The sequence below is a fragment of the Mus caroli genome, unplaced genomic scaffold (genome assembly GCF_978045245.1).
Source record: "Mus caroli unplaced genomic scaffold, Mus_caroli_1 scaffold_12, whole genome shotgun sequence".
NCBI classification, from domain to species: domain Eukaryota; kingdom Metazoa; phylum Chordata; class Mammalia; order Rodentia; family Muridae; genus Mus; species Mus caroli.
Genome location: NW_028227267.1, coordinates 25,741,644 through 25,763,976, shown reverse-complemented (window position 1 = coordinate 25,763,976; position 22,333 = coordinate 25,741,644). Strand labels below are relative to the sequence as shown.

Sequence of the window (22,333 nt, the reverse complement as noted above, 5' to 3'; positions counted from 1 at the left end):
AAAAAGTAAGCCCAGTACATTAAACTTCACTGACATTAAATACGTTCAGGCTGGAAAGATGGTCCAGTGGTTAAGATCCTTTGCTGCTCTTCCAGACGACTCCAGTTTGGTTCTGGGAACATGTCTTGTGGCTTACAACCTTCTGTAACTTAAGCCCCAAGGGATCTGAAGCCACCTTCTGGCCTCTGCAGGCACAAACACACATGTGACATACACACATGTAGATACCCACAGAGACATATATATATATATATATATATATATATATATATATATATGCACACATATATATGTGTATATATATATATATACACATATACATATATCCATACACACACACACACACACACACACACACACACATATATATATACAAAACAATTAAAATAAAGCCCTATACGGTGCTGCTTTTGATCTCAGTGTTGGGAAGACAGAGGCCAGTGTATCTCTATATGAATTTGAGGCTATCCTAGTCTATGGAGCGAGTTCCAGGTTAGCCTAGATCTGTCTCAGTGTTTTAATTTAATTTAATTTAAAACTAAAAAGAACTTTAAGATATTAAAATGTTTTAATGAAATACATTTTATTAAAAATAAAATTAAAATGTAGTTCAGCCACAGATCTGACAAGACAGCACTCACACTTTTGGATGATACAAAGAACTCCTGAGTGACACCAGTAAAGCCCAGCAACCAATCACAAAGCAAAACACTGAAGCCAGGGAGTAACCCCGAAGCTACTCCTGCTGCCTACTCTATGAGAAGCCGGCCGGCCATTCTCACCCGCCCACTGGCTAAGAGGAGCTGGTGGATGGCGTCCTTGTGATCTGATGGGCAGCAAAGGAGAATGAGCACACCCATTGTTTCTCACACACATCTCCTCACCGCATAATCTAAAGCATTATCTTGGCAAGAAACTGGAACAGGGGAAAAGCTGTCAGGAAAGATTCATACAAAGATCTCAGGGACTAAGAGCCAAGGAAGGAAGTGATGACTTTGACTTTGGAAGATAAAAACGAATTTAATTCTCTTTACCCTGGCCTCTGCCATCTTTTCATTATAAATTAAGGCAGAGAAAAAAAAAAGCCTCTCTCTTTCAATAACTCTGGCTCCTTCAGTGAAGGATGTTTTAGGGCCTGGAACGTAATTAAAGTGATATTGTATTCCTTTTATTCTCGTGATTGTAATATTACATAGAATTCAGCAGATGCTTTCCAATGCTGTTAAAACAAAGAGGGATCACTGACATGTCTGCTGGAATTCAAGTCGTTGGAAGTGTTTCTTAAGCAGAGCGGTCAGAAGAGATGGATCTCTAATAAAATGCTGAGGAATTGTACTAGGTATGACCAAAGGTTATTCTTAGATCAATATTGTAGCGCAACTTAAAAATATTGTTCATCTGATATTTACGCAGGTTTCAGTGACCACAGTCTGGGACCTTGTTTTGAATTTTATCATAATGTCAACATTGTTTCAGTCTTACTCACACGTTCCGCACCTCTATGCATGAAGCCAAAGATGACAGCGTCAGCCATGTCACTTTGGGGTAGAAAAATAGGTCACTTGAGTGTAATTGTTAGGGAGTATCAGGCAACCCCAAAATGAGGATTGTTGTGACATGGTGGGGCTAGCCAGGGAGCTATGTACTTTAAAAACATCTCTGGGCTGAGTAACCTAGGCCATGCATGTCCCAGCCTACAGAAGGCTAAAATGGGTTGGTTACCTCAGGCAGCAACTGCCCCTACATCAAGGTGCTAACAACCACTGTAGGAAATACTGGACTGTGATTCACAGATGATAGGAAATTATTTTATTAGTGTTATCATTCCGAAGGCTGGTGACTGCACTGTACTCACAGAAGGGAATGCATCTAGTCTTCATTTCCGATTGACCCGTTATATGTGCGTGTACAACATAACGATTCAACAGACATATACAACAAACAATGGTCAGTGGGAAAAAACTGGCAGCTTCAGTCCCTCAAACACTTCTCATGTCCCTGTCCTGAAAACGCAGCACTCTCCTAGCTATTCTAAGATACTCCACACATTGATGCAGACTGCAGTCACCCTGCTGTACCACCACCATCGCTTTCCCCCATAGACATAAACAGAGTCTAGTCTCCAGCTCCTTTCTAACCCCAATGCCCACTGTCCTGCTCTTCCTGGTGACTCTTTCAGAGCCTTTCAGGTGTGATCTCATGTGGTGTGAGGTCTCTGTGCCCAGCAGTGTTCATGTCCTGTGATGTCCCTCCTGATCCATCCACACCGCTGTGCCTGTCTCTAGTCTTGGGAAATACACACCGATGCATTTAGCCGCTAGAGGACCCTTGATGTTATACAGTCTGGCTACAAATGGCTTACACGGTTTCTTAGTCAGGATTTCTATTCCTGCACAAACATCATGACCAAGAAGCAAGTTGGGGAGGAAAGGGTTTATTCAGCTTATACTTTCCACATTGCTGTTGATCACTAAACGAAGTCAGGACTGGAACTCAAGCAGGTCAGGAAGCAGGAGCTGATACAGAAGCCATGGAGGGATGTTACTTACTGGCCTGCTTCCCCTGGCTTGCTCAGCTTGCTTTCTTATAGAACCCAAGACTACCAGCCCAGAGATGGCACCACCCACAGGGGCCCTCCCCCACTGGATTTGAGAAAATGCCTTAGAGCTGGATCTCATGGAGGCATTTCCTCAAGGGAGGCTCCTTTCCCTGTGATAACTCCAGCTTGTGTCAAGTTGACACACAAAACCAGCCAGTACACACACTAAGACACACAGAAAGAAAGACAGATAAAAAAGGGGTGAACTGTTCTCAAACTCAACTCTTTGGAGTGTATGCAAACTCCTTACTGATGTCTCTTTCCTGTAAGTTTGGAATGGAAATTTGAATGAAGCAGTCTGAAAACCACTCAGAGTGATTTCATGGTGACACCTTTTCCATTCTCAGCTCTGAATGCACAGCTTTAAAATATCGAAATGCCCCATTTCAAATCTGTGCAATGCCACCTACCTGATCTCTGACCTCCAAGAAGCCCTTTCTGTGTTGTATGCTCCCCTCTCCTCATCTGTCCAAATGGGTATGGTTACAAGAACACCTCCACTTGGGGCTGGTTTGGAGAGGTGGATGAGGCCCCTGGGGTGGTTCTGAGGTGTTAGCTCTCATGAAGTGGGCTTCACCATGCTTTTGAGGAAAAGCTTCAGCGAGAGAGGAAGGGACACTCAGAGTCAGGAAGATTCTAACAGCAGCGTGTACAACCTTCCTGAGAAGTGACAACGATACATAAGGTATTGTATCAAATCATTATAATGATGACCAAATGCAATCAGATCCAGAACCATGGCCCAGAACAGGCAGCTTTTACGTCTGCTAAATGGGGCCTGAATAGAGGCAGCATTGCCAAAAGGTTCTAAATGAAAGACTAAAGCAAACGTTAGGAGTGTTTGTATTACAAACAGAAAAATAAAACTAGACCCTTTCATTAAGATGCACACACAGATACAGTCTACTTTTGAATGATGCAATCCATTTAAAGGTGAGTTTTAAAATGTTTCTTAGACAATGTTCTAGTTCACTTTTCTGCTGCTGTGATGAGCATCATGACCCACATCAACTTTTTATCAAGTTACTTATTGGCCAGCTTCTACCTCATGCTGGTCAGCTTTCTGACACAACCCAGACCACCTGCTCAAGGGTCCCACCACCCACAGTTAGCTGAGACCCACCACACACACACACACACACACACACACACCAATCAACAACCAAGACAATTCCCCATAGACACGGCCACTGACCAATCTGATCTGAGCAATCCCTTAATTGAAATTCCTCCTGTGCTGAGTAACATCCTGTTAAACATTTTGGGAAGCTTTTACCCTCATTATTTCTTTAGAGTAGATTCTTTGACATGGAATTTCTGGGTCAAAAGTTGTGAACAGCTTCCTTTCCCCTCCCAATAGCCTCTGTGAAGTAGAATCAGTGAGTGTGCCTAATGCCTGGTCCTGAGCGTACACCACGAGTCAGACACGCTGCTAAGAAACCTCTCAACCACCATGGGAAGGAAGTAGGACAGATCATTAGCCTCAACTGATAGACGAGGAAACTGGCACAGAGAAGGTGACTGCCTTATTTCTCTGTGCTTGCAAAAAACAGAGCAAAAAGTAACATGCTGGAAGTCTAGAGCTGCCTCGCGGTCCTCTCTATGCCCTACCTTTATGTGAAAGCATTTAAGAGCAGAATGACTGGGCTTAAAAAGGCACCCAGAGATCGCAGTACCAGGATGTCTTTCCATGACACTGTGGGGACTGACGTTAGCCAGTACTTTGCACCTCAGAAGCACCAAAATATGCCACACGCTATTACTTCTCTTTGGGTTTGTCAGACAGAGCATCTTAAAAGGCTTACTGTCTGCAATTTTTCAGTGAATTGTCTGTTTATATCATTTTACTTTATTCTTCGTTTTTAAATTCGACCCCTCCCCCAGATTCCCCACGATGGATGGAGCAGCCTGTATTTCTGTCGGCCCAAAGCAGAAAGAAAGTGAGATTAGAGACTCTGCTGGCTTCTGGCCGTTGGCCTGGCAACAATACTGAGTTTGGTTGTCCTGCGCACCCTTATTCACTGCTTGTTGGTCCCTGCGACCTCCTCATTGTCGCTGTCAGGGACCAACATCCACGAGTGGATGAGAGGGGTCTATCGCAGCATGCCAATACCAAAGACCCAAGTATTTATTGTGCTGCCCCTTCGAGGTGCGGGCGCTCGCTCGTGGAGACCTGCTACGGTAATCTTGTCTGTGTACCGGATTCAGGCCACACCTCTAGACTCAAGAAACCATTAGGAGGCAGACTGCTTGCTTTTCGGTTTTGTTCAGTTTTCTGGAAAAGGCATCTTAAAGCATATGAGTGCTGCCTTCAGGCATCTTAAAGCATATGAGTGCTGCCTTCCGAAGAAGCAACAGTTGACGCCAAGGGCACTTTGCGAAGTAGCCCTCCTCCCCGCCGCCGCTGCTCTCAGTGTCTCTGCGTACTTCTAGCAATCTTACAGCTCCTCTCAGTTTACCACACTTCTTCTTCTCTATGCTTCTCTGACTTTTTATTTCTTTCCAGTCCTTGCCCACCTTACTCCCGCTTCTTTCCTTCCTTCCACCTTTCAATGCTTGGCCAAAAACAAGTGCTTTAAAACAAACAAACAAACAAAAAAAGATGCTTCTGGGTCTACTCTACTGGCCATTCCTCTGCCGGCTCCACTCCGCACACAGTCATCACCAGGAATGCGGCAGCCCCACCAGCCTGTCTCTCCTAGGCAATTATCTTGACTTGGATACATTAAGCTTAACTCAGTTCTCTCACAAGCCTATGAAGGAAACACTATCTTCCACTCCGTTAGGTCAGAAACTGAAACTCAGGGTGCTAGAAGCATGTTCCGATTTAGGAGGAATGAAGCCCAGTTGAAGCAGACTGTCTTTTAGCTAAGCCTGGAGCTCTTCCTCTGCACCCCCCTCAGCCCTCTCCTCCCTCAGCCCAGCATGTTTGTAAGCAGCATCTAAACTGAAATGGGGATATTGCCCACTATCCCACCCAAGTCAGCAAGGCCATCTAGCCCGAGGGATGTGTCACAATTCAGAAGGAAGCCCACGGGTATCTCATCTACAGTTTAAGTTCACTGGGCTCCCAGGCTGGCAAAGGGTGACACCCACTCCATCTCTACTATCTGCCTTCACTTACCTAAGAGGAAGAGGAGGGCTCTCAGTAATGGGATCCCAGAGCTCATAGTGGTGTCTGTCCTGGCTCCTTGAGATGAAGCAAGTGAGCTGTCTGACCCCAGGCTCCAGGGATGGGAGCTAAGCCCCCACGTGACTGACAAGGAAGGAAGCTACAGCCACAGCCAAAGACTGTGGGTTCTTCTTGGCCCTTTGCTGGCAGGGGTGAAGGAAGTCCCTGTTATTTGGTCTCGGCCTGGTGGCGAGTGGGAGAGAGTTCATGTGTGCCCAGGAGGGTGTACCACTGGATGCTAAAGCTCACAAGTTCTCCTCTGGCTATCTCCCCAGATCTCCAACACTGAAGCATCACTTTGGTTTCTTGCCCAAAGACCCCTGCTGGTAGGTCTTAAAGGAGAATGCTGCCTGCTCTGGTATGTACAGAAAGCCAGATTTTAGAGTATCCTCTAATGCCTGGGGCTGGAACCACCTCCTCTCCCGAAACACAACACTGTGATAAGTCATTGGTTCTTCGGAATCTGGGGAGGCCTGTTACTCTCTTCTCAGAAACTTTTCTTATGCTATTAATATCAACCAGCCCCTAGGGCATGTGAGACAAAGGCTGCATCTCTGGGCTGCATCCTTGATGCCTGTTTTTTTGTTTGTTTTTTGTTTTGTTTTGTTTTTCCCAGAGATAGCTTATTGTGTAGACCAGGTTAGACTTAAATTCTTGATCTCCTGCTGAGGCCTTTGTCATGCAGTGATTGAAGATGTGTGCAAACAGGCCCAGCTATGTAAGGGTCAGACATCCACACTCAAGTAGACAAGGTTTATAAAATAAGTCAGGAGCATTGAAACATGGATGGATATTGAAGTGGTTCTTAGAAGGTTCTTTATGCTAAAAAAGTATGTGTGCTTCTTACCACACAGCAAACAACAGGATATGTTCACAGATTAAACGGCAGGCACCACCTCCACACTTTCTAATGGTATTCATTCAGCTGTTTGCAAGGACGGCGGCATGAGGGGGCAATCCCTGGCCCTATAGGGGGTTGGTCTCATGCTGCTGTGTATTCAAATACTAACTACTGGCCCCCAAGATCTGGTTGCCACCCAACGTGGAGATCCTCACATACACCAGATGATGCTATGTATCCTTGCCCTCCAAGTTAATTGGCCAATAAAAGGATAAAGCCTGTGACTGGACAGTAGATAGAGATAAGCAGGTTTTCAGTTACCTGGCTAGGAGTTTCAGATAAAGACAGAGAGAAGAAGAAAGGACACAGAAGGAGGAGGAAGCAGCCATAAGAGGAGAAAGACCATGAACACATGGCCAGGAGAAACAGCAAGTAACAAGGGACATATGACTGGGATGTAAGTTAAATAGCTCCAAAACCTGCCCAATCTCGGCTTACAGCATGTAAATAAAATACCTGGATTGCGTGTGTTTATATGGCTAGGAAGAGTTTATAACTCCTTTCACATGACCCCTGCTCATAGCAGTCACCATGTGATAACATCTCTGCGGTTTATGTGCCGCTCACTTCTGCACTGGTGGGAGGGAGGTGCTAGGCTTCCTTCAAGGTCAGAGAATGCAAAAGTCATTTTTCCACTCAAGTTCCCAGAACTCACGTCGGGCTGCCTCTTCCGGCTCAGCGAGCTGACGTGAAGCTCCAAGTACGGTAGATAAGCAATGATACTTTTTAAATGTTCGATCCACATAATGACAAGTCCGGAGCCTCTAACTGAGCTGGCAGGGGGTGAGCCACCCACTGGGCTCTCATGTTAAACCTCTAAGTGGCAGCCAACGATGGCAGCCCTTCCTCCTGTGCCTGGTGCTCTCTGAGGACGTGACACTTATGTGACCCTCCCAGCTTCCTGTCTTGACTATTAATACTGACTGGAGTCTGACAGAGGAAGAAACCAAACCACAGTCTACACAGAGGTGGGTATGAAAGCTGAGCTTGGACCACTCAGCCAGCAGTGTATGCCACCCTACTGTCAACCTTTGACAAGCATCAGAGACCCACCTGTTTGAACAGAGGTGGCCAGATGACTTGGGTGGCCAGATGTTCATTAGACCTTTCTCATGGTTACCTCTGCTCCTTCTGGGTGTGAGAAGCAAGGAACTCATGCATCCTGAGAGATGCAATCTGCAGCATTTTAGTGACTTAAAATGTTCTATCCTTCTACCTCACGCATACTAATATATTTATATAGTCTTAATACATATTTCAATGTGGTTCTATATGGAGGTTAGAAAGTTTCAGGCCATCTTGGGCTCTATGGTGAGACTCTGCCTCAAAACAAGCACACACACACACACACACACACACACACACACACACACGAAAGCTAAGCATGAAGCTCAGCAGTAGAGCATTTGCCTGATGTACCCAAGACCCTAGGTTAGATCCTAGCCCCTCAACAATTTAAATACTCACACATGTTTCTCATAACACATATTAATCTAAAAGGAGTCCTTCTTATTAATGATGTGTAGGAGGAATTCTTCACCTGCTCTGGAGAGTGCTATAAGAAACCGTATGAGTTTGAGAGACACTTGGTGATGAAAAGTATTTATTACCCATGCGGATGCCCCAAGTTTGGTTCCCAGCACCCACACGATGGCTTACAGCCACCTGTAACTCCAGTTTCAGGAGACCTGGCACCCAGATGGATTGAGTGGTTCTATGTTGATGTAAATATCCATTGTCTGATGCTGGCAATCAATTTTCAAGTGTTTTCACATGGCAAGGTAATACAGTCATCAGCCTATCCGTGCTCTATAGCTTCTGGGGACCCCTCCCAGAGTATGACCTGACCATACTTCCCAGGAGGGGAAGAAGCTTCAAAACTTCTGCTTTTGACCTGCCATCACTTCCTGAGCTGGGAAACCAACGCCTTCTGGCTGCTAGACTGGAGAATAAAGTAGAGCTCAGAGCCCAAAGATCTCTGCTAGGCTAGAGGCTACAAAGATTGCCTGACACCTCCAGAGACTTTTCTGGTGTGGCATGATGCCCCAGCATGAGCAGGTGTCCTATCCTATGTGCCTGTCATAAATAACCTGTGGCTACGGATGTCACGGGTACCATGATGGCTCCCACTGCACTAGCTGGAGAGTGGGAGGGCCCAAGTCACAACTTTACCTGGTGCCCTATACAGCTTGAGCTTAGCATCAGGACTACTTAATGGAGGAATCAGATGCTGGACTAGTTAGCACAGTGTCCGGTCCAACAGATAGCAATAGAATAGAACATACCTGGTACTAGAGAGGTCACCTTACATCCAGTCAACAGTGAGGGCCCTGCTTCAGCAACAATGACGGTCTGCCCTCCAACCAAGCCTCTGTTTCACCTCCAACTCCATCATTCCATGGAGTCTCCAGTCCTCCTCATGTGCCTCCAGCCCTGCCCCATATACCTTCAGTATAAGATGGGAGGGATGGTCAAGCCACCAGCATCATGAGATAGTCACCAAAAAAGTAAAGACAGGGAAGATTTGACACAGCAGTGGGCTATTAGATTAACATAGGACACACAGCTATTAGAAGCATCCAAGTCACATTCACCTCTAACTGCCCCAAATGGCCATATATAGGCTGCAAGGGAAATCTTTAAATGTCAAAGGATGTGTAGCATACAGGTCATTTTTCTTAGCACAGTACAACTGAGTAGTGACAGGGACAGAAATAGACAGCTAAAGTTCAGCAGAGTTGGAAATTTAAAGACCTTTTTTGTGACACAGAGGTCAAAGATGAAATCACAGTGAGAATTAAAAGCGCCTGGAGTTGAATGGTCATAAAAATATTACACAGCAGATTTCATAGAACATCAGAGTTAACAGAAGGAAATGTGTAGATGCAAACACTAAAAAGAAAGGTAAGAGATTGCATGGCAACACGCACTTGAAATTCCAACACTCAGGGAACAAGGGTGGGAGGGTCCTAAGGACCAAAGTAGCCAAGGCTATGTGGCAGAATGCTATCTCAGGAGAGAGAGAGAGAGAGAGAGAGAGAGAGAGAGAGAGAGAGAGAGAGAGAGCAAAAAGAAGGTCAGAAAAAGAAAAAGCTGTGTAGCCAGTGCTACAAGGTGATAAAACCAACGTGATACTCTTTGCCTATCACCCCCTCAAAACAAGGAAGAATAAATAAAAATATGAAGGCATAAATAATGGGCCAGAGATGAAAGACTCAGCAGGAAGGACCAACAAAGCTCTGAAGTCTCTTCTTCTAATAAAACTAATAATACTATGAACTTCTCAAAGAATGCATTCTCAAAGAATGCATTAAAAGAGACAACAGATTTTAAAAGCATAAAATATCAAGAGTAACCGAGAATATGAATACAGAACAAGCTAATCATGCCATAATGATAACATTAATAATTTTAGACCAATGGATTTAAAAGCTTGGGGGAAGTAAATACATATGGCTTCCTGAAAAGGGAAAATGATAATTTCCTGAAGCACACAAGAGGAAGACAAAGCAGGCAGAGTCCAACATCTTTTAACAAATGAAACCAAGTAGCGCAAAGCCCCGTTATTACATGGAAGGGGCAAGCAGGTGACTCTAGAGAGTTTTAAGAAAAATTTTTAAATTCTTAGGAGTAGACAACTCCTCAGGTAACAAAATAGCATGTAGTAAGAATTTGGTTTCTTTAAAAATATAGAAATATTTTAAAACTATGTTTTTGTCTTAATCCCAGGTGTGGGATATGGGGCTGTTTCAGATTGTCCACAGGAGCTGACTGTGAGTTGCCTCGTGCTCTAGGAGGGGCGTGATTTTGCCAGCCACAGACAGTTTCTGCAATTGTGTGATGTTTGGAATTCTGGGGACTTTTCAGAGGTTATATAAATGCTAGGGCCCTGAAAGTTGGAGAGCTGCTGGCACATTGGCCAGTTGGACACTGTTGGTTGTGGTTTATCACATAGTTGTGTGCATGAAGAGATGAAAAAAGAAAGTAGATATCCTGATGACAAAGATCAAAAGATCAAGGAACTCAATGCCTCTAATCAGCAGGAAGTAGTCAATGATAATGTTACCCTTTACCTCTCTGCCCTTTTTCCTCTTCTACCTAGTGTTAGGGACTTGAAGGGGTGGAAGAGGAGGGGTGGAAGAAAGAAGAACCTACAAAGTAGCTGAAAGTCTAGCTACAATAGCATAAAATACTTTATAAGGAATATTCTCTGACTTATTTTTAAAAGGCCAGCCTAACATCAGCAAAACCAAAGGAAAGAGTAGGAAAGAAAACATGGCTGAGTGACTCGTGAGTTCAGGACCAAGAGAGGACAAGTTCCTTTGGTCGCTGAGCCACACAGCGCAGTCTCATGAAAATGGACAATACCATTACTTCTGCCCAACATAGCTTAGCATCCCAATTACTGCAGTTTTTTTTTCTTCACTGAAAAATAAATATATAATGTTTTGGAAAACAGAAAAACTGAATTTTCATTTGATATTGCTTGTTGAGTAGAACAATGAACACATTAGAAATAATAAATTGGCTATGCACAAGGTTAGTATTGTAAAACCTAATTGAATTTCTACTCACCAGTAAAATATATGCATACTTTTTCAACTTTAAAGTATAAAATCACTATTCTAAAATGTATATGTATTTCAAAACACCATGTAGTACCTGATATATATGTATATGTATATATATTTGCCAATTAAATAAAAAACTAAAAATGATTTTCTTATTACCAACAAGTGTGTGTGTGTGTGTGTGTGTACAGAGAGAGAGAGAGAGAGAGAGAGAGAGAGAGAGAGAGAGAGAGAGAGAATAGATTCAAGCGATAGTCTATATATTTATTACAATCCAACAATGGTTATCCTAGATTCATGTCAAGAAAGTTTTAGTGTGCAGCATTAAGAAAGACCTAAAAAAATAAAATGTATGCCCTCATTAGAAGGAGAGAGACTTCAAAAAAATTATAAAGATGCTGACTGTGCAATCTATTGGGTGTCAGTGAAGCCAAATACTCACTCACTGGGTTAGAAACTGGAGACACAAAACCCAGGAGCACAGTGAGGTACAAATTTCTTAATCACCAACTATAGAAATCCCTAGGTAAGCCGGGCGTGGTGACGCACGTCTTTAATCCCAGCACTTGGGAGGCAGAGGCAGGCAGATTTCTGAGTTCGAGGCCAGCCTGGTCTACAGAGTGAGTTCCAGGACAGCCAGGGCTATACAGAGAAACACTGTCTCAAAAAAAAAGAGGAAACAGAAATCCCTAGGCAATCCTCAAGTCAAGTGAGCAGGTAAGACGATATGCTACATGTCTTTGCAAACAATTTTCTAATTTTCTGGATAAAGCTGACTGTCAGTATGTCCCTGGCACAGATGCCATCCCTGATGTACTTCAAAGGACTCTTATTTGGGCATACAGAGCTGTGGGAAAGGGCACTGACAAAGCGACTGTAAGGAAATGAAGACCTCACCTCAAAAAACTAACAAAGACCTAACCGCGGAAGTATGGCGTGGAATGGTGTTGGGAAAAGTCGAGATTAGTATCACTTTTTCATGAAGCACAGATGTGAGTGAGCTACACACTGCCGAGTCCAGAAACACTTCTTTGATTCACTGAACTATGTATGTTTGGGGTGGGGGAGGGAAGGGTCATTACCATAGGAATTGGCAGACTCAGAACAGGAGAGAGGTTGAGAGAGGAGACAGAGAAGGTAAACAAGAACCGCCTGCTGGAGAGATGCTCAAGCCCTTTAGAAGGTTGCTGTTTCCTGACCAGCCTTGGTCCATGATCATTGGCTCAGTGTAACTTAGCACCACAGTTCATCTCCAAAAGTTTGACAAAAGCCTGGCTTTGGTTAAGAAGTTATTCGATGTAGCATATACATGGCAAGTTTGTGTTTATTAAAGACCACACAATTAAAATTAAATAATTAAAATAAAATCAGAACAAATATTACCAAGATTGTGTGACAGAAATGTAAACGGTTTCGTCCATTCCAGCAAGAAACACCGGCTGCTTTGAAAGTGTCCTAAGAGGCTGAGGCAGGACCTTAGGGATGGAACATGTGCTTACTAAGCATGCAGAAGATCCTGGGTTGCTTCCTCAGAATCCCAGAAAAAGAAGTTTCCACGAGATTTGATTCATGAATCCCCATTGAAGAAAAAATGGCTTCAAGAGGAAACTGAGCTGCTAGTTGTGAAGGTGTGTTGTATAACAGTTTCCTAGAGATTGAAACAATCCGTCCTACAGGGAAAACTCTTCAAACAGGAAGATAAGCATTTCAAGACAGCTTTAGGAAGTCCCTGAAACTGAGCAGACTCACTAGGTCAGAGGAAGCAATAAAAGCTGTGAGTCCCTCTCAGACTAATGAGGCTGAGCTGCAAGGAAGGTTCTAAGGCCAGACCAGCTTGCTGCCTGGGAGAAGCAGAAACCAGCTGAACTGCCTGGAAGAGGTTTAGAGCAGAGTCACTCAGAAAGGATGTTGTCCAACCTCTTGAGGGCCTGTAGGCTGTGCAGCATGCTCCAGGCTTCCCGACTTTTGTAGCTGTCTGTTACCCATGCTGGCTGGGGTGGACTTTGGTGATGCACCTGTCCAAGCCACTTCTGCTCCTATAAGCAACCCTGACCCATACTCCTGTGAGTAACCCTATTAAACCCCAAAACCCCTCAGTTCACCAAGTTGGACTTTGGTGGTATCCCTTCTTTGGTCTGTCATGGGATCCCTGTCTGGGGTAAATAGATGTGTGTGCTATATCTCCCCAGGAAAAGTTTTATCACACTGCAATCACCAATAAGACAGTTTCCTTCTGCCCTCCATGCTGGGAGAGACCTGTTTCCCGGGGAAGAAGGAAAGTGAAAATTACAAGTGGAGGCAGCCAGTGGCAGCAGCCTGCTTGCCCTTTACCCTTTGCATCCAAAGAGCCCGTGACCTTGGATTGTGCTTAGCAGTAGTAATAAGGTGAAATAAAGATGTGGGTGCACTTAGAAGCAGCCTCAAGGGAATCTTACATATAAATGTGCTCCCAATTTACTGTAAGTGCATATATATGTGTTGTGGTTTTATTATTACTTCCTGATTATAAAAATTATATTTATGCCTTTACATATTCATGGCTTAATTTCTTTTCCTATCCCTCATGGCTATGCACACTTCTGTTGCTGACCCAAGAATAATATTGGGATTCTAAATTTTCTCAAATACGGCCAGGTCATGATTAAAAAGTATACAGTCCATTGAGGTATTAATGCAAGATTCATTATTAAAGTCATCAATCCTGAAATAATGAAAGCTCCAAAATCCAAAAGCTACTTTCGCCCTCATTTTTTTTTTTTGCCAGTGACCAGTGAGAGCTAATGAGTGGGTCATCCACTGCTGGGAGAAGCTGTAGACCTGAACGCAGTCAGTGGCAGGAAGGGTTCCATCCAAGGAGACATGGGATGGACTCAAGGGCAAGACCTTTCATGATCTAGAGAAAGAGAGAGAGAGAGAGAGAGGTGTATATAGAATATATACATATACATGTATATATGTATAAATATATATGTATATATACACATATATAAATGTATATGCATATCTAGATAGTATAAAAATAAATAGAAAAATTATAATATATAATATGTATTCTATTACACATATATGTAATATATAATAATATATACATATACAGAAATGCATATAGAGAGAGAAAGAGAGGAAGAGAGGAAGAGATGAAGGAAGGAAGGAAGGAAGGAAGGGAGGAAGGAAGGAAGGATGGAAGGGAAAGAAAGAAAGGGGGAGGGAGGAAGGAAGGAAGGAAGGAAGGAAGGAAGGAAGGAAGGAAGGGAGGGAGGGAGGAAGGGAGAGAGATACTGTTTCAACCCAAATACTGTTTTTTTTCCCATCTGTAAAAAGAGAAGAGAAATTGTACTCATAGAGGTGATATGAGACAATTAATCCCAGCAAACCTCCTAAGCAGTGATTAGCACGCTGTAAATCAAGGCATGAACCATCCATGGTGTTATTAGTGTTTCTAGCAATGTTGACTTAAAGAAATGAACTCAATTTTCATATATAAAATGAATGTTACAAATCCATACCAGGAGATGGAATAGGTGGCTTCAATAAATGCAGGTGTAACACAGCTTAGAAGAGGGAAGGTCTGCAGATCTTACCATCTAAAGGCACCCATCTCTGAAGCGCTGCTTCCCATAAATACAAACGGCTGTCAGTATGTCTAGTATGGTTACTGGAACAATGGTTTGGGTGTGCTTTGCCCCCACAAACATCATGTTAAAATTCAGCTCCCAGTCTAGTGGTATTAGGAAGTACAGCCATTTGGAGGGATTAACATCTTTCTTGTAAGAGTGGGTTAGTCCTCACAGAATGGCTTGGTCCTGTGAGAGTGGACTGTTCGAGAGGATCACCACTGCCCCCTCACATGGGATTCCTCTGTGAGCCCTGCACCACTCTCAGAGGCGGTATGAAGTCCTCATTGATGTGACCAACCATGGAACTTGGCCTCAGTGTCTCCAGAACCATGAATTGTGACATATGTTATTGGTAAATCACAAGTCTATTTATAAGTAAATTATAGGTATGGAATTGTAAATCACAAAAATCAGTGTCCCCACCCTATAAGGCACAAATAGAGCTTTCTTCGTACTCTAAGTTCACACAGGAAAATAACAAGACTTGGGAAAAGCAGAGTGCCAGGCACAAAAAAAATGAGAAGCCAGATGATGAAAGGCAAACTAGAGTTTAAAGATCAGGAAAAGCTGTGCGCTATCATGAGCACACACAGAGCAGGGAAAGCTGTGCTCTATCACGAAGCAGAGTCCCTCCCATTCCACAGCGAAGACTCCACACGTGGTATTGCAGCCCACTCACAAACTCAAGGCCCCTCGAGGAGGTCATAAAACCTGTGGGAGAGACTTAATTCGGTTGTTTAGTTAAAAATTAACATAGCGACAAACCTCTTCATAAAGATACGTGTTTGCTCCCGTAGCACTTTAAGCCCTTACTGGGGAAGCCTCTCTTTCCAGTGAGCGGTGGTGAATGCAGACCTCTGTTTGCACAGGGTGCTGAGACTAAGTCACTCCTAAGGCCCTGTCCTAAACAAGACATTTATGCCATGTCCTTGAGGTTCAGAGAACATGGAAGAAGAGAGGAGCAGAAGAGTCTAAAAGCAGAGAAATTGGAAGGACAACAAAAAGTATCATCTGGGAAATTCACAGCCATTGCAGCCATGAAAGCGCAACCACCACACAGAATTGACTGTACTCGGGCTACACCAGAGTGGGCTCATAGACAGCCACACGAGAACAGGGGAGGAACTCGGGGTCCTGCACGAGAGTGGGCTCATAGACAGCCACACGAGGACAGGGGAGGAACTCGGGCTGCACCAGAGTGGGCTCATTGACAGCCACACGAGGACAGGGGAGGAACTCGGGGTCCTGCACCAGAGTGGGCTCATAGAGAGCCACACGAAAACAGGGGAGGAACTCGGGGTCCTGCACAGGAGTGGGCTCATAGCCACACGAGGACAGGGGAAGAACTCAGGGTCTTGCCCCTCACTGCTGAACTCTTTCCTGCAGAAAGATTCAGGGAGGGGCTGGTGAGATGGCTCAGTGGGTAAGAGCACCCGACTGCTCTTCCAAAGGTCCAGAGTTCAAATCCCAGCAACCACATGGTGGCTAACAACCATCCGTAACGAGATCTGGCGCCCTCTCCTGGAGTGTCTGAAGACAGCTACAGTGTACTTACATATAATAAATAAATAAATCTTAAAAAAAAAAAAAAAAAAAAAGAAAGATTCAGGGAAAGGGGAAATTGTTGCTTTCACTGTGACCCCGCTGGCCCATCAGGCTCCAGTGGACATTCCTAGTCCAGTAGTCACACAGACGGCCCTGGTTAAACGAAACGGGATACACAACAAAGTCAAGAGTCAGAAATCTGGGAATGGGGCAAAGGAGTGAGAGCTGATGGCATGGGAAAGAAGGGAGGCAGAGGGAGGGAGGCAGAATGAGGGGAGGGGAGAGAAGGAGACATGTCAGGAAAATTAATTAGCTTCAGAGGAATGAGCCTCTTGGTTTTCCAGGACTTATCAGCTAGAAGGAAGGGCTGTAGAAAGGAGAAATAAGTGTGGAGAAACGCTGGGTAAAGGGTCAACGCTGAGGCATCTGAGCACTGGAGAAAGTTATGAGAGGAAGAAGGGTCTGGAGAAATGGCATAGGATATTCTCCAACATAAAGATGCAGGATTGTAAACAAGATAGCTGGAGGGCAGGGTGGGAGGACCAAGCTGGGGTAGGGTAGGGATGAACATCAGAACCACAGACAGAACTGACTATCTAAGTCTACCCCAAGAACCCCCTCCTCTTCCCCCACAAAAGAGAATAAGACAAACAAAAAACAGAAAAGGAAAATGAATAGGAAAGAAATAACTACAAACTAAGTACAATAAGTACATCTTAAAGTAATATTTATTATAAAAGAAGAAATGGATAAATTGTATTTCACTGAAATTAAGAATGTCTGTGCATCAAAAGACATATATAAGAGAATTAGCAAAAATAGGGTTGGGGTTGAGACAGCTCATCTCTAAGAGCGCTTGCTGTTGTTCTAGAGGGCTGGAATCCACTTCCTAATATCCACACCAGACAACTGACAAATGCCTGTAACTCCAGCTACAAAGGGTCAGATGCCCCGACCAGCTTCAACGGGTCCTTGCACACAACCATGTGCACACAACCATGTGCACACAACCATGTGCACACAACCATGTGCACACATCCACAGGAAGCTGTCTGCATCCGTGTTGACATCCTCCTACCTCTGCTCCTTTGCACTGTTCACTGGTCCTCCTTCTCTCTGGGAAGCCCTGATCCCTTCGGAACAGAGTCCATCTCTCCTACCCCACTCTCCTCCCGCCCTGGGTCACCCAGGGGCTGCATCTAATTTGCCATTTACACAAAGTCTTGTTATTGTTTATTTTAAACCCAGGCATACTAGACAACTGAATTTTAACCAAAAATTTTAAATGGCTTAAAAGTAGAAAAAATCATTCGTAAATATAATTCACTGCATTTGTTGATCATAGAAGAAAAATATACAGTGATCTAAATAAAGGAACTTTAGGTCCTTAAAAGCAAAATAAAAATTTCTTTGTCCTGGGGCTGAAAAGAAGATTCAACCTGTTATTATTTCCATACTAACTGATTTTCTGAATAGAAAGCTCAACAGAATTAATATATACAATTAAATATGGGGGATCTGCGTTATGTAAGTCAACACAAGCCAGTGTATAAACATTGGTTTCCCTTTGTTGTAGTAAAAATCAAAATTACATTCAAGTCTTAAGATGTATTCACAAGAGCAATCTGATAGTCTCAGAAGTGTCCTTCGTGGAAATAGCTCAAGGACGCTCCCTGGTGGCTTAGCCATTAGATTTAGTAATCTCCCGCTGTGCCAGAGGTTCAATTCCTGATCCTTGAAGTCTTTGTTCTAAGCTCAATGTGGTGGTTCACACCTGTAATCCTAGCACTCTGGAGGTGGAGATAAGAGGACCCAGAGTTCAAGGCTAGCTTCGGCCACATAGAGCATTCCAGGCCAGACTGGGCTAAAAGGGACCCTATCATGTTTTGCTTGTCAAAAGATTAAAAAAAAAAGATAAAGATGTTATTTCTAGAGACTCATACATCCCCGTGTTGACATTGAAGAAGACCTAAATAAATGCAGTGACCATCTTATCCATAAACTGAGTTGTTGACAAAGTTTTTCTGAAACTTCACGGAAGGGCTCAAGACACTGACAAGAGAAACTCATAGGGACTTTGTGCCCTATCTCAGACTTTCTGTAGAAGACAGAACTCATGAAGACCTAAGAGAATGTTTTAAAGGAGAACTAAGAGGTGGGCAGGGATGAACCTTGCTGGTGAACTTGCCCTACCTGAGAAAAACATGGAAAACCCTTCCTCTACCACAGTAGTTGTAGTACAGGGAATGACCACACTTGCTTTCTCCAGGGTCTGGTTTTATTTTTTAATGAGTCCCTGACATTGGACAAATGATAGATGTAAATTAACTTGGAAGCCTAGGGTCTCACTGGGTCCATGTGGCTTTTATCGTCTTCTACATCTTGCTCGAACATCTAAACATCTAAACATCTAAACAGTTTCACAGAGTATAATAAACTAACTGGACTTTGTGCTTTTGAAGAGCTTTATGGTCTTCATTTTTTCTAGGGACTTTCCCTTTGGCAACCTGACTTGAAAGTAAGGGTGTGACCAAACAAATTCTGAATGACAGCCCCTCACAGCTGCTTGTCCCTTACCTCCCAGCCAGCCTCTCCCTGGTCTTCTGGGACTGAGAGATGCCTATGAAAGGAAAAAATGTCCAATTTAAGATTCATTGTTTGTTTGTTTCTCTCTCCATCTAGATGGCATCCCTAGCCTTCTTTACTTTAGTAGGTCTCTGATATCGTCAAACAGATGTTTTGTGTCTGGTTCCTTTAGTCATTCTTATCGAGTACAAAAGTACAAATGGCATAGTGTGTGTTCCTAGAAAACCAAGTCAATTTGGTGCAGTAGATGTCAAAATCTGCAGCAGTGGCAGCATCTTCCAAGCTTTCTCTTCATGGAGAGAAAGATCATAGTCAGAGACATTTATGAAATTACTAAACAGCTGCAGAAACACTCCAAAATTTCATTGCTTATATGAGTCTGGATTGATCCAGTCATTGAACCTTTCAAAATAGAAATTTTATTCCTCCCCCCCCCCATCCCTCAGCAATCTTCTGGTGATAATCTCTTCACTAAGGGCTAGAAAAATAAGCTAAGATTCTTGAAGCCCAACAACACGTGGGGTGCACACCCAGCTCCTGAGCTTTGCCTAGACTTCTTGTGATCGTGGTTGGCACTGTTTCTGTGTCAAGGGGACCCCACCCTTGGAGCACACTCAGCTACCCCACACCTTGCATCAGGAGACCTCAGCCCATATGCTTTCTTTCCCGGAACTCCCTCCCCACCAATCCATTGCAGCCCAGGATATATACATTTAATTAATTCAGCTTTACCTCCAACCTGTAAAGAATGGGAGAAGCTTCCGATTTATATGGCGGATAAATAACAGGGGTTTCCCTGGAGAGTCCATCCCGGTGAAAGAGGGTAACTGTAATTTTCAGCCGTGAGTAATTGTACATAATATAATCCTAAATGATTTTTCTTCTGTAATTTCATTAGAGTTTAGAAATTTAATTAGATTTTGAATCACTCTGAAATAAAGTAGCAAAATACCGAGAGACAGAGAGCAGTGGTTAGTCTGTCCTTGGAGGCCACATTCTTGGTCTCAAATTGGCATGTCTTCATTAGGAAGAAGTTTGCAGAACTTCTTGATATATTATTGTCTTTCCGAATGGACTCTGAATAGGTCTTCAGAGAGCATTACAAGAGTACACAATTATTATGCACACTCTTCTTGAGGGTTAAGATCATCTGCCTTGCATATACTTAATAAAAATATGTCTCTGAAGTTGTTTAAGAAACTGTGGAGATAGGAAAGCGGCCCCTTGAATGCCCCATTGCTGTTCCCGGATTATTAGCAACTACCTGTACGTTATGATGCAGTGCGGGGCTGTTTGCTTAACTTTAATGATTATGTAAGGTTTATGGTTATTTTTATTGCTACAACATATGAACTGTCATGGTGGCTGTAATTAGAGGGAAGCTAAAGTGTAACTGTTAGAGTCTTCTGGGAGTGAGGAAAGCTACTTCCTCCGTATCAACTTTGCCTCTGAGCAAGAGTTGGGGGTGGGGGAGGGGAGACTCCAACTGGATGAATAGTCACTGCGTCAAAACATGTTATGACAGAGAAAAACTGGAAACCTGTTAAAACTTTAGCCCAACAGCTCACACTTAACAGAGCTGCAAGGAAGCCATCTTCTGTCCCGTCCCCCCCCCCCCCCCCGTGTGGCCGACTCTCTGAAGGGTGCTGGCTTTTCTCTAAGACAGTGTCAGTCACAGAGCAATGGTGGAGAAGATGTACAGGGACTCTAGCTTCAGAGTGTTCTGTTGTTGCCTTGAGGCAGACATCCTCTGCATCCTTTGCTGGAGGCAAAAGACTGACTGAGACAGCTGTCCCTCAGCTACAGGAAGAAAAAGAAAAAGAAAAGAAAAGGACAGAAGTTCTGAAAGAGATGGAGCAGACCTGCAAGCACTGAGATGCTTGCATGGCAAGGTAGGAACTGGGGGACACAATCCTAGACCCAGAAGAGCTGAACATCCTGTGACAGGCAAGAGGATAGGGTCAGGATTTCTGCACCAAGAAGCAATGGGGTGTGTCCTTAGAAGCACTGTGGCTAAGGAACAGGAATTCGGGGCTAGCAGAGTAAGGCTTCCCTGTGTAAGACTTGCTCAGAAAAACATACAACTGCTTCTTTTTCACACACTTTGACAAGTCATCAATCTTCTTCAGACAGAGGGGTCCATGAATGTACAGAGGAACAAAGATGTACTTATACCACCACCACCTTCTTCTTCTTCTTCTTCTTCTTCTTCTTCTTCTTCTTCTTCTTCTTCTTCTTCTTCTTCTTCTTCTTCTTCTTCTTCTTCTTCTTCTTCTTCCTCTTCTTCTTCTTCTTCTTCTTCTTCTTCTTCTTCTTCTTCTTCTTCTTCTTCTTCTTCCTCTTCTTCTTCTTCTTCTTCTTCTTCTTCTTCTTCTTCTTCTTCTTCTTCTTCTTCTTCTTCTTCTTCTTCTTCTTTTCCTTTTCCTCCTCCTCCTTCTCCTTCTTCTTTCTCTTTCTCTTCCTCTTTCCCCTCTCTCTCTTTCTCTCTCTCTTAGTCTCATTCTCTCTTTCTCTCTCTCTCTCCAATCTTACTATATCTCTCCAGCTCACTCTAGCCCAGGCTAGCCTCAAACTCATGCTTATTCTCTGATATCAATCTCCCCAGTGCTAGCATTACAGATGTGTACCCCCACATCCAACTCAATATCATCTTTGTTTCCATTGTACCCACAGCAATGCCTGATATAAATAGGAGCACCAAAGGAGTTTGAATGAGTAAGAGACAGAGACAGACAGACAGACAGACAGACAGACAGGGAGACAGGGAGACAGAGACAGAGAGACAGAGAGACAGAGAGAGAGACAGGGACAGAGGCAGAGGGAGAGGGAGAGGGAGAGGGAGGGAGAGAGAGAGAGAGAGAGAGAGAGAGAGAGAGAGAGAGAGAGAGAGAATAGCAAAGAGAAGCCTACAGGCTTAATGCTGGTCAATGGACACTGTATTAGTTACCTTCTCATTTCTGTTCTTTTTAAGTACCTGACAATGGCAATGTAAGGACACTTATGCACTCATGGTTTGAGTGTATAGCCATCACAATGAGGAGGCACAGTGGCAGGAGCAGGAGGCAGTGATCACATTGGATCCACCAGGGAGCAGAGAGGTGGGAGCTGAGGCCAGATCACTGTCTTCTAACTCAGCCTGGGACCTCAGCTCACATCCTCCATAGGAACTCTCTCTTAGTTAATTAAGCCTTTTAGGAAATAATCTCAGAGATCTACCCAGAGGTATGCTTCCATGGTAAATCTAATCCCATCAAGTTGACGACCTTAGCCGTTGTAGACTGTACCACTGTCAACAGGCTGTTCTTAAGCCAGCCAGGCCACCATTACTAACAAGTGGGTATG

The 22,333-nt window shown here is 43.8% G+C and overlaps 1 protein-coding gene across 1 annotated transcript in view; it reads right to left on the bottom strand.

The window, feature by feature from the left end:
• Positions 1-5,804, bottom strand: part of Tmem273 (transmembrane protein 273) — a 29,688-nt gene extending 23,884 nt beyond the window's left edge. The window contains exon 1 of the mRNA XM_021182590.2: positions 5,724-5,804. Within this exon, the coding sequence (XP_021038249.1) occupies positions 5,724-5,769 (46 nt within the window). The 5' untranslated portion in view covers positions 5,770-5,804. The remainder of the gene's footprint in view (positions 1-5,723) is intronic.
• Between the last annotated feature and the right edge of the window lie 16,529 nt (positions 5,805-22,333).